Raw genomic sequence first — 13225 nt, forward strand, 5'->3', positions numbered from 1 at the left:
CAAAGGATTAAGATACAGGCTGTGTAAAGCAGTCCTCCAGATATCATGGACATGACAAACCATACAATAGAAAAATAAGCATAAGACAGGATCGGCGTTTCACAGAAGAGGAAACCGAAATCGTAGATAAAGACACGTGAAGACATTCAAACTCATTAATAGTCTGGGCCATGAAAATTAAGACCCAATGAGGTAATATTTTGTGGTCACTAGCTTAGCAAAATTTATGAATTCCAAAAACAGCAAGTGTTGGTGAGGATCAATGGGAAGCCTGCCTGTGGGAACGCAAATTGGGATAACTGCTTTGTCAAAGTAATTTTACAGACGTTTACAGCGTGAGAGCTGTGGTTTACAAGCATTTCTTCTGAATTGCAGTCAGAAATATGTTTTACATCACCATCTGGTATGTATACACGGGCTCACACACACACAACACAAGCAGGCACACATGTACACACACACACACACACACACACACACACACGCATATAATGGAAACGGAAGTTCCGGGAAACAGTATTGGCCCTCACTACGAAACATGCGCTCTTGAGTAGTCATTAAAGACAACGCGCCGGGTGGCCTTGCTAATGCGAGTCATGGCTCATTAATAGATCATGACTTCGATTTTGGTCACTCTTGCACATGTGCATCGGTGACAAGTACAAGAAGGTTCCTAGCAGCCTTGCTTGTAAGAGCAAAAAACTGGAAACAAATGGGGTGTTCGTAGACAGAACAGAAAAATAACTTTCAGCTTCCTCACACATTGGAATATTATCTAGAAGTGAAAATGGAGGAACCACAGCCACACCTAAGAGAGGCTCACACCTTAGAAGCACAATATTGAGTGACAAAAGCAAGCACAGAAGAATACATACAATGAGCTATAACTTTTATAAAGCTCAAGAACAAGCACAGCTAAAAGATACGCTGTGTAGGGGACATCATACCCTGAGCAAAAGCAAGGACAGGCTAAACACAAAATTCATAAAGGGAAGTACATGTGGGTGAACAAAGACCCAGCCAATGTGTGGTCTGGGGGCGAGAGGTAGGCTCACAGATGTCCATTTTGTGTTGTACAGTTGACCCTTGAACGACTTGGGGGTTAAGGGCACTGACTCCCACATGAAGTTGAAAATCCACATATTTTTGTCTCCCCCAAAACTTAACTACAAATAGCCTACCGTTGACTGAAAGCCTCCCCGATAACATAAACAGTCTATCAACACAGATTTCGTATATGTATTATACTCTGTACTCTTACCATAGAGCAAGCTAGAGAAAAGAAAATGAAATTAAGAAATTCATATGGTGTCACGAGCCTATAATCCCAGCTACTAGGGAGGCTAAAGCAGGAGAATCACTTTAGCCCAGGAGTTCAAGACCAGCCTGGGCAACATAGCAAGACCCTATCTCTAAAGAAGAAAAAGAAAGAAAGAAAATCGTAAAAATCATAAGGAAGAGAAAATATATTTGCTATTCATTAGGTGCATGCAGGTCTTCATGCTGAGTGGGCTGAGGAGGAGGAGAGATAGGCGGGATTGGTCTTGCTATTGCAGGAATGGCAGAGGCAGAAGAAAACACGCTGGGTAAGTGGACCCAGGCAGTTCAAACCTGTTGTTCAAACCTGTTGTCCAAGGGTCAACTGTATTTCAAAGTATACACATATTTTGTATTTATCAAATATTATGTAACAAAAATATATTAATACACTTGGTTGTCACCTTCCTATTTAAAACCCCTTCCATTACAAAGTCCTACAAGTCTGATTCCTCTCTTATCCTTTTCTCCTGCGCTCTGAACATCACTGAACCACTGTCTGTTTTTGATCATCATAGCTGTGCTCACCCCAGGGTCTTTGCTCTTGGGGCTCCCCCTGCCAGGAATGCTCCTTTTGGACCTTCTAGCTCATTCTCACCCTTCAGCTCAAGCGTCACCTCTTCAGTGAGCTGAGATGACCTTACCTCAAGCTGGCTCCCCTGGTGTTCCGACCGTTTGCCCCTCCCCTCTCTGCCTCCGCAGGGAAAGAGTAACGGGGTCTGCGCGCTGCCTTTCCGACACAGACCAGTCAGTGCAGATGAGGACACTTATTGATCACACATGTCCTTCAGCCAGCTGTGAGCTCGGCGGGTGCTGAGGTCGCCTCTGTCTCGCTCAACTTGTTATCTGCCAATCCTAGTGCTGTCCCTGCCAGAGTCGTGCAGTAGATATTGGCCACCAGGACCAGAGACACGGTTTGTGGCACCCAGCGCAAATTGAAAACGCAGGGCCCCTTGTTCAAAAAATATTAAGAATTTCAAGATGCTGACGGCAGAGCATTAAAGCCAGTGCGAGGCCCTTCTGAGCGTGGGCACTGTGCCTGACTGCACAGGTGGTGACACGCCCGGGACGCGGCCCTCGTGGCCAGATAAACACATGAGGAACCGCAGCCTGAACAAGATATAGCAGGGCGTGGGGTCACAGTGGCACAGACTCACTGTGAGCCTGTGTGACCTCCCAGGCTGAGCAGCCAGGGGCTCCCCACGCCCCCACACACCTGCCCTTCGTCCTCGCTGTGCCTGGGGCCCCTTAGAGCAGGGACCACGGCTGCAGAGTCCTACGGTTGGAGCCAGGCTGAATCGGACGTATCTAGGTTGGAACCCAGGCCCTGCCATCTCCATGTAATGTGACTTTGGGCAAGATGCCTGTGCCTCACCCCGAGAAGCCTCCGTGTCCTCATGTGCACGGCAGGTCAGAGGATGTTCGGGGACAGAGAGAACGCAGGTGAAGCGCTTCTCGTGGTGCCTGCCACGCAGGAGGATGTGATCTGTGCCGCCACTTCCTACTGCAACACAGAAGGAGAAACATGCGGACCTGTCACCCTGGGCCTCAGCCTGGCGCACCCTGATCTCCTCAGCCGCTGATGGGGCCGCCAGCAGAGCGGGAGCCTGGCCCCCTGGGCTCTGAGTCCAGGGCTTGAGTGACCCGGGGCACCTGGCTTCACCTCTCTGCACTCCCAGCTCCTCTCCCGCAGCCCAGGGCTCACTGCGCCCGCATCGTTCATCCCCAGCACCTGCGGGGGCACCGGCGGAGAGGGTGGCAAGGCGCCGAGCGCGGGGCCCCGCCACACCACGGGCTGACACGAGGCTGACTCTTCATGATCATTTTTATGAGCAGCGGAGGGCAGTGGGCATTTCTACTCAGTCCTGCGCTCCCAAGGTTAATGAGTTCAGGTTGGTTTTCTGAATCCTGAAAAGGCATTTTAGTGTATGCAATTACTGCTTTTATTTAGCAATAACCTGTGCCGAGCCGGGGGTCAGGCGTGGGAGAGACACCAAGAGCAATTGTGATTGCGGCGCCAGAGGGCTTTGCAGTCCGGCCCCGAGCCAGACCCCAGATAAATTATCTTGCAGTGGGGGCCCCCGGGGGTGCAGGCTGTGTTTGCCAGATACTGGAGCAGCCCTTCTCACGTCAGGTGCCAGGCTGGGGGCAGGACGTGGCCGGCGAGACAGCCTGGTGCCTGCCCTCAGGCTGGGGGGGACAGACAATGTTCAAGTCACCTCACAGATGAAACTATGACGATAAATGCTGATACAGGTCTTTGAGGAAACCTAGTGAGCGGGCTGCCTGCGGCTGGGGGCTCGGGAAGCCGACTTGGGAAGTGACAGGTAAGAGTCAGTTAGAGCTGGGGGGGGCGCCCATCGGGACTGAGCAACAGCAAGTGCAAAGGCCCTGAACAGGCCGAGCTGGGGGGGGGGGCGCTTCCTAGCAGCGGGGAGCCCAGGGAGGGGCAGGGAGACCCCTGGGGAGGCCACTAGGGGGCCGGGCAAGGGTGGGTGCGGCCCGGTCTGAGCTGCACTGAGGAAGTGTGGTCTGTAACACTCTCATCCACTGTACAGTGAAAGAAAACAGTTACCCAAACCATGTAGAAAAGTCACTAAAAGCAGCAGTCCCCAATGTTTTTGGCACCAGGGACCGGTTTCATGGAAGACAAGGTTTCCATGGACCAGGTGGAGGCGGAGCTCAGGCGGTGATGCCGGCGATGGGGAGCGGCTGTGAGCACAGGTGAAGCTGCACTCGCCCTCCCGCCGCTGTGCAGCTGGTTCCTATGTTTCACGGGAGACAATTGGTCCACGGACTGGCGTGGACGGTGGGGGCAGGTGGGGAGGAGGCAGAGCTCAGGCGCTGGCGCGAGGCCAGGTTCCTAACAGGCCACAGACCAGTACTACCTGGGGTTGGGGACCACAGACTAAAAGTCACTGTGCAAATACGCAGATGTAAATGAAACTGTCTGAACTTACAGACACCAGCCTGCTCAGAGGGGTCCCTCCGAGGAGTGAGACTGTGCAGGGGTGAGTTGGCGAGAGGGCTCCGGGCAGCCAGGTCAGCAGAGGCCGTGGGATGGGGGGAGGGGCGCTGAGAGCCCTGGGCAGAATGGCTTTGGAGGGGGAGGGGAGCTGAGCCTTGCCGGTGCTTGGGGGCCCCTCGGGGGCCAAGGTGCAGGCAGGGGTGGAGGCCTGAGGGGCAGATGCAGATTGGGGGAAGGAAGCTGGAGCCTGGCCAGAGCCACCTGGGAAGTGGGTTTCCTTGGTTCTCGAAGGAGGCCCAGCCCCCTGCACTGGAGTCTCCCTGCAGGTGGGGAAGGGGTCCACAGATGGGGGGCTTAGATAACAGAAAGCTACTTTCTCGTAGTTCTGGAGGCCAGAAGCCTGAGGTCAAGGGGTTGATGGGGTTGGCCCTTTCCGGAAAGATTGTCCAGGCCTCACTCCATGGCTTGCAGATGGCGGCCTTCTCCCTGTGCCTTCAGGTCACCTCCCTCTGTGCATCCAAATGCTCTCTTTATGGGGACACCAGTCACATTGGATTGGGGCCCACCCTAATGACCTCTGTAGAGACCCTCCCTCTAAACAAGGTCACGCTCTGAGGTCCCAGGGGTCAGGACTTCCACATATGAATTTTTGGGAGGCCACATTCAATCCACAACCCACAACTCAAGATCACACTTTGGGGAGGCGGCGGGGAGGCAGGACCCTGCGCAGCCTCTTAATATATTCTCATATTAAAAGATAATCCCCTGCCGGGAAGCAGAATTCCCATAACGTACGCCTCAATCATTCCTCACCCCTTCTCAGCAGCAACCACTGTTGTTGGTTAGTGTGTTTTTCCAGACCTTTCTCTATGGAGGCATATACAAAAATATATGTGTGTGGGGGGGGGCGGGGCTGGCAGGCTGTTTTTAAAATAAAATTTAAATCTTTGTTACAGTGAAAAACCTGGCTAATGAAAATTATGTTTCAAAATAGACTGAGGCATTCTTTGTGCTAAATATGGTGTTCTTTGTCTCATTTGCAATGGAAAAGTCCCTTGTTTAAAAAAAATACATTATTAAGAGGCCTTACAATACAAACCACATTTTCCAATTCAATAGCATATGAGGTCAGCCATGCAAAGACAATGTAAACTAGCTTCAAAAGCATCTTGCTCAATAATGAAATTTGTTCGGAGGGGCAGCATTCTAATCCGAGCCGGGGGGCAGGCTGCTCTCGGCGATGCTGAAATTTTAGCCTCCAAAATGAACCCCTTCGGTAATTGGGAACCTATTAAAGGGTGCTTAAATGCAGTTTTCAGATATTGCATTTCCTGATTAACAAGGATATAATTTCTTGAAGAAAGAAAAAAAAGGAGGATTCAGTTAATATCTTTGGATTTCCTGAATTGGGCCCTTGTGCGCAAAGAAAGGCCGGGTGCCTCTGGGCGGGGCCCACTCGGACAGGGCTGGCGTGGCCGGGAACAGGGTGCTGAGGGCCGGCAGGGCTGAAGGAGGTTTGAGAGCCATCTGAACTGGCCACACAAGTTCTGTCTGGACCTTGAGGCCAGCTGCATCCCCTGCCCCTGCCCTGGTAACCTTGGTCTCCACCTGCAGGTCAGCCTCCCTGCTAAGCCAGAGCTTCTAGAACACGCTGCCTCCTCCTTTGTGAAAAAGCCCCTGTCCTGGGAGGCTCACCCCATATTTGCCCTGTTGGTGGACACTGTCTTCAGCCACTGGCCCTGACTGCTGTTGGCCCTCTGAGGCCACAGGTACCTGTCTCACCTCCCTACCTCCTTTCTTGGAATCCCCTCTCATCTCTGTCACACATCCCTGGGGCGACAGACCCCTGCAGAGCCCTCCAGCTTCTCATTTCATTCAGTGAACGAGGTCACGATTTTCAGTCTCTTATCCTGTCAGCCTTCTCAGGGCCACGACCTCTGCGACTTGGCCTCAGGAAGATCAGTCCCTCAACCCTGCTCCCTAGACCCCCGGAGCTTCTGGAGAAAGTCCCCAGATATGTGGGGTTCACTAGATATGGAGACTGCCCTGGGACTGCTGTCTCCAGCACCTTGGGGCCCCTCCCAAACCTGCTCACTCCCGAAGCTGCTCCCCTGCCCCTGCTCTCTGCCCCTGTCACCAAGACAATGACGCCCTCAGCCCTCAGCCCTTGGCGCGGAGCCCCTCCCCTCACCAGCTCTGCTCTCCCGCTCCCTCCCTCCTGGATCTGAGCCCCCCCCTCCCTCCTGGATCTGAGCCCCCCTCCCTCCTGGATCTGCGCCCCCCTCCCTCCTGGATCTGCGCCCCCCTCCCTCCTGGATCTGCGCCCCCCTCCCTCCTGGATCTGTGCCCCCCTCCCTCCTGGATCTGAGCCCCCCCCTCCCTCCTGGATCTGAGCCCCCCTCCCTCCTGGATCTGAGCCTCCCTCCCTCCTGGATCTGCGCCCCCCTCCCTCCTGGATCTGAGCCCCCCCCTCCCTCCTGGATCTGAGCCCCCCTCCCTCCTGGATCTGAGCCTCCCTCCCTCCTGGATCTGCGCCCCCCTCCCTCCTGGATCTGCGCCCCCCTCCCTCCTGGATCTGAGCCCCCCCCTCCCTCCTGGATCTGCGCCCCCCTCCCTCCTGGATCTGTGCCCCCCTCCCTCCTGGATCTGAGCCCCCCCCTCCCTCCTGGATCTGAGCCCCCCTCCCTCCTGGATCTGAGCCCCCCTCCCTCCTGGATCTGAGCCCCCCTCCCTCCTGGATCTGCAGCCCCCCTCCCTCCTGGATCTGTGCCCCCCTCCCTCCTGGATCTGCAGACCCCTCCCTCCTGGATCTGAGCCCCCCTCCCTCCTGGATCTGAGCCCCCCTCCCTCCTGGATCTGAGCCCCCCTCCCTCCTGGATCTGCACCCCCCTCCCTCCTGGATCTGAGCCCCCCCCTCCCTCCTGGATCTGAGCCCCCCTCCCTCCTGGATCTGCGCCCCCCTCCCTCCTGGATCTGCAGCCCCCCTCCCTCCTGGATCTGAGCCCCCCTCCCTCCTGGATCTGAGCCCCCCTCCCTCCTGGATCTGCAGACCCCTCCCTCCTGGATCTGAGCCCCCCTCCCTCCTGGATCTGCAGACCCCTCCCTCCTGGATCTGAGCCCCCCTCCCTCCTGGATCTGCGCCCCCCTCCCTCCTGGATCTGCGCCCCCCTCCCTCCTGGATCTGAGCCCCCCTCCCTCCTGGATCTGCAGACCCCTCCCTCCTGGATCTGAGCCCCCCTCCCTCCTGGATCTGCAGACCCCTCCCTCCTGGATCTGAGCCCCCCTCCCTCCTGGATCTGCACCCCCCTCCCTCCTGGATCTGAGCCCCCCTCCCTCCTGGATCTGCAGACCCCTCCCTCCTGGATCTGCAGACCCCCTCCCTCCTGGATCTGCAGACCCCTCCCTCCTGGATCTGAGCCCCCCTCCCTCCTGGATCTGCACCCCCCTCCCTCCTGGATCTGAGCCCCCCTCCCTCCTGGATCTGCAGACCCCTCCCTCCTGGATCTGCAGACCCCCTCCCTCCTGGATCTGTAGCCCCCCTCCCTCCTGGATCTGCAGCCCCCCTCCCTCCTGGATCTGAGCCCCCCTCCCTCCTGGATCTGCAGACCCCTCCCTCCTGGATCTGCAGACCCCCTCCCTCCTGGATCTGCGCCCCCCTCCCTCCTGGATCTGAGCCCCCCTCCCTCCTGGATCTGAGCCCCCCTCCCTCCTGGATCTGCGCCCCCCTCCCTCCTGGATCTGAGCCCCCCTCCCTCCTGGATCTGCAGCCCCCCTCCCTCCTGGATCTGCAGACCCCTCCCTCCTGGATCTCCAGCCTTTCTCATAAATATTCAAGCCTGCTCAACTTCCGCTCACCCTCCCTTGGCCTCAATTTGTTCATTGACGCTTTCAACAACTGTTCTCTCTGTGTGCCTACTATGAACCAGGCACTTCCATTGCACACCAGGAATAAAAAAAAGCCCAAACCAATATTTTAGTTTTTAAGTAGAGCTGGCACTTAGAAAAACAAAAGAACAAATTCCAAAGTGTGCGACGCCGAAAGGCATAAAATGAAGTTTCTGTCTCCATCAACCCTCGTCCTTCTCTCCCTAAACAAACATTCCGCTCAGATCCTTGAGTGTCCTTCTGGGGGAAATATATATATATATATTAATATATAAATTTAAAGCACTTTGCCTTTTTTCTCCCTCACTGAATTTGTAGAGAGCGTTTTCCATCCACACAACGTCGCCTGTCTGCCACGCGCTTTCTGCTGCGTGTGGTGTTCCCATACTGGCCTGTCCTTGCTCACCTTCCCTCCTCTGCTCCAGTCCTGCACCTGGCCCGAGGCAGGTCCTCAGAAACACTCAGAAGGAAACTTCGCTAGGTACCTGACATATTATTTCATTTGATGCTTTCAGCAGTGTTTTGAAGTAGGGAAGTGTCGTGTCCCCATTTTACAGGTGGGGAAACCAAGGCTGGTGGCTCACTCATCCACCCCCTGGCTTTCCTTCCTGCCGACACCTTCACCACGCCCACCCATCCCCTTAGGACATCCTGTCCTTCCTCTCGCCACACCTTTGCCTGTTCCCAGGCAGCCGGCTGGGCTGCGGTGTGTTCTTGGAAGGTCTTCAGGCAATTCAAAGTCAACCAGTTCACAAGGGAATCAGCCCAGCTGTTCCAGCCACCCCAGTTAAGGAAGCCGCCACCCACCAGGCGAACCGTTCTCCCAACTCTCTCATTAGCCAGTCACCGCGTCCAGATAATTCTACCTCTTGTGAACTCTTAGAGCTGCCTGCTTCCCCGCAGCCCTGCTGCTGTCAATCCTGGTGACCACTGTGACAGCCTCGCCGAGGTTCCGCATGCTGCCAAGCATACTGCAGTGTTATATTAATATATAACACAGCCACTGTCAAGATGAACCCCTAGGAACCCATCCTCAGGCTAAGAGCTACAACATTCCCACTGTTTCCAAAGCCTCCTGTGTGCCTCTTCCCTGCCCTACCCCCAGAGGCAACTGCAGTCCTGAATTTCGGACTAATCATGCCCTAGAATTGTTATGACTGACTATACAGTATATAGTGTATACCTTCAGATATATTTGTTGGTTTTTAAGGGCCTCTGTTATTGGCTGAACCACGTTTTTCCCAAATTCATATGTGGAAGCCTTAACCCCCAGTATGTGACTGTATTTTGGAGACAGGGCCTTTAAAGAGGTGATTAAGTTAAAATGAGGCTATTAGAGTGGACCCTAATCCAGTCTGATTAGTGTCTTATAAGAAGAGGAAACGTGGACAAGCAGAGAGACACCAGCCTGTGCTCACTGAGGAGCAGCCGCGTGAGGATGCAGCGAGAAAACGGCCCCCTGCAAGCCAAGGAGAGAGGCCTGGGCACGAACCAACCCTGCTGACACCTTGATCTCAGACTTCCAGCCTCCAGAGCTGTGAGAATGAGTTTCTGTTGTTCTAAGCCAGCCCGTTTGTGGTACGTTGTTATGGCAGCCACAGAAAACAAATACAACCCCACATCCAATCCTCTGACGAGGCCTGACAGTTCTGCCTGCAAATGCATCAGAAATAATTGCCCTTCTCTCCATCCCTACAAATGTCACCAAGCTGTCATCACTGCCTTGCACTGACAGATTCTCCACTTGGTAACAAGAGAGCCTTTTTGGACCCCAAAACCTGCCACTAGCTTTCTGAAGCCCTGAGACTTAACTGCAAGTGCCTCGGGTGGCTGGCGCACACCTGTCCCCCTGCTCCATCCCTCTTCCGCACCTGCCAGCCAGACTTTCCCTCAGCTCGTTCTGTTCCTCCCAGACCTTCATAGGGCTGGCTCCCTTCGTCTTTTAGGACTGAGCTTCAGTGTCACCTTCTTGGAGAAGCATTTCCAGGGACATCTCATCTAACAGTCCACCCTCCCTGCACACTCTCGCACCACTCCCTTTCTTTCTCCTTTCACAGTGCTTATCACCACTGTCATTTTCTCATGTATTTGTTTTCTAACTTGTCTGTCCTATCCCCACCCCACCCAGCAACTAGAATTCAAGCCCCATGGGTGCCGCCCCAGGCCCATTTTTTTCCCTGTTGTGTCCCTGGGTATAGAACCGTGCCTGGCACACAGTAGGTGCCACTTGAATGCTCCTGAAGAGCTGAATCCTTGAACGAAGAGACACTCCCACCACTGAGATGAAGTTACCTAAAAACACAGTAAAGACATGTTCATGCATTTATACTCTCCTAAATTAGAATTTGAGACAGAGAGAAAAAGACGTTTGTCTTTGTACTTAAGCAGGATAAAAAAAAGAGAAGAACTTTCTAAGCAAATTACCTATGTAAACATGGAATATGTTTCACCCACTTAATAATGAAGTCCAGCCACTCTGGTCTCACACACTCTTAGAAGCTCTTGGGCAATAAATATGCAAATTCAAAGTGATTCCCCGCCCTTGTTGAGGCCCTTACAGGACTGTGGAGCCTCGGGTCCTAACCTCTCTTCCTTGGGTCCCTGTCAGCAGCCGTAATGAATGTTCTGGATGGGAATGGACTTGGCTCTTCACATGTAACTTGGAACTGCGATTTTGCTGGAGGTCAGACTGCCTCCAATCACCCTCTGAGACAGAAATGCACACATCTCTGAATATCCCAAGCCGGCATTTATAGTCCCTGAAAGCTTGGCATGGGGTTTACTAGCAAAATGCAGCTAGTCACTCAATCACGGAGGTTATTACCTTCTCTGAGATGTCGACAGTTACCTTACAGTGACTCCCTGCAAGAAGCAGATGAAAATGCAAAAGTACAGTACGACGGTAGGAGAAATGACACATCTAAACGTTGATTATCGTGCTAGCCTGGGCACTCTCACTGGCAAGCTGGTTTCATTTCAGTAACTGTGGGCTGCTGTTAAGGAAATTGGAGCCCATCAGAATTTGGTTAAAGCCGATGGGCCAAGCAGTAGACTTAAGTTTCAAATTATCTAGAAACCACACCCAACCACCAAAAATACATGTTAAAACAACTCTAATTATACATTTCAAAGAACAAGTAATTTTGTTTTACTGTGGTCACCAGTAATTCCGAGCTAAATACATCCATGTCTTGCCCTCTGTACTTATGGATACTTTTGGAAAAGAGTGGGGTTGGGTGAGAGCTATTGCTTTTCTTCCTCTTTTCTATGTGATTTAAGATTGAGGCTTGAGGGAGTAGCTCAGATATTTTTCATGCACACCGAGCTTTGGGGGTAGCTAACAATGGGGGTGTATGGCAATGAACACTATTTACCTAACTGCTCAGAGAGCATGATCTCTAAATAAACTTTGCAGGCATATTGGTTAGATGCTTCAGCTGCAAGCAACAGAAGCTACATGTGACTCACGTAAGCTAAAAAGGGATTCCTTAGGAGAGCATGGGTCCTCCATGAGCCAAGGGATGCTCTGGGAATCCAGCTGGTGGGAAACACTCTGTGGTTTCTCCAGGACTGCCCTGTGGGCATGAATTCATTTAGCTTCTGGCCACTGCACTTAAGATTCCAGGTCCTGGAGCAAGAGTCCCATCAGCCCAGCTGAAGACCCACAGCCCAGGCACCTTGACTGTCAAGCCCTCCAGGACTGGAGCCAAAGGAATAAGAATGGAGCCTCGGTGGGCAAAACAGCACACGTCCACTGCAGTTTTGTTTCCAGCAGAACAGGACTTGAGGTGGGGGCAGGGGGGAGGGCAGGGACTCCTCAGGGCAAGGGCCCCACTGCTAATGGTACCAACAAGCAGCACAACGCATCTCCCTGGCTTTGGTGAAGGACCCCACCTGCCCTGGTTCTTCTTGTGGTGGCAATGGGTCCCCTTGCCTCTGGGCTGACCATGCAGAGAGGCTGTTGGCTCGTCAGGGCTACCAGGCAACGGTGAGTGCTGGGCTTACTGGGTCCAGTCTTTCATATGCTCTGGTTGGCTCCTGAGTGACCGAGAGCCCATCAGGCTGCGGTCTTCCCAGGCTTCTGTCCCTTCAGAAACACCCCAGCCCAGTGGCATCTATTTCCTCCGGTGTTAAATGCAGACAGCGGTACCTAAATCGCAAGACAGTTGTGAAGAAATAATATAATACTCCTGTAGTGCTTAATAAGCAAAGTGCATGGTGGATGTTAGGTATTGCTGATATTGATCCATCCATAGCTAGAATCTGGCCTCAGTCACCCTACTAGAATTCCAGTCCGCTAGACTGGGGACAGGACACCTTTGGCAGCCCCCTCTCCTCACAGCAGGGAGGGCACAGGACTCTCTCAAAACATATGAATGTTTGGGGCCCTGCTGTTTCCGGAGCTAACTCCCAGGGGTACCAGCATTTCTAAGAGCATCTCTTGCTGGGTCCCAAGGTTGGAACCTGCAGGGGAGTGTCCTGTCATACACGACATGCGTGACATCTGCTGAGCACTCCTTCTGGCACTGTAGTAAGCTTTGCACGTGGACAGTGTCACCTCCTCGCAGCAGCCCCAGGGGGTAGATGTGATTTTGCAAAGGAGGAAACTGAGGCTTGGATGGATGACGTGGTTAGCAAGTCAGCGCAGCAGCTGGAATTTGGACCTGGGTGGCAGAATTCCAGAGTCCAGCCCACTCTGCAGTGTTTGCAGACGGACAATTAGGATCTTTCTCTCTTCAACAACTCTCAGATTAACATATAATTGGGGATTTTAAAAACTGTTCTTGTAGCAAGTCTGTGGTCTCCCCACTGCAATCTTCCCCATTAAGCCATGTTATGTAAACAGTCGGCCCAGATGCCTCAGAGCATGTGTGTCTCCTGGAGCCCAGGCTTTGCTTGTAATCATGGTTCTTTAAAACAGGCAGCAGAGTGGGAAGGTGTGTGCACGGATTGGGCACCGAGCTTTCTCTGGAAGGGGGTGGGTGAGGCACGCAGCTTGGTGGCCCTCAAAGCTCCACTGCTGGGCTTGTTGGCTGGATGACTCGAGCGTGTGGC

The 13225-nt window shown here is 53.4% G+C and overlaps 1 protein-coding gene across 1 annotated transcript in view; it reads right to left on the bottom strand.

The window, feature by feature from the left end:
* APCDD1L (APC down-regulated 1 like) overlaps window positions 1-13225 on the bottom strand; it is a 50744-nt gene that overhangs the window by 29268 nt on the left and 8251 nt on the right. Inside the window, exons 3-4 of the mRNA XM_069495788.1 lie at window positions 2981-3049; window positions 2693-2821 (exon numbers count right to left, since the gene is read on the bottom strand). Coding sequence (XP_069351889.1) covers window positions 2693-2821; window positions 2981-3049 — 198 coding nt within the window. The remainder of the gene's footprint in view (window positions 1-2692; window positions 2822-2980; window positions 3050-13225) is intronic.

The sequence above is a fragment of the Eulemur rufifrons genome, chromosome 20, assembly GCF_041146395.1.
Source record: "Eulemur rufifrons isolate Redbay chromosome 20, OSU_ERuf_1, whole genome shotgun sequence".
Lineage (NCBI taxonomy): Eukaryota > Metazoa > Chordata > Mammalia > Primates > Lemuridae > Eulemur > Eulemur rufifrons.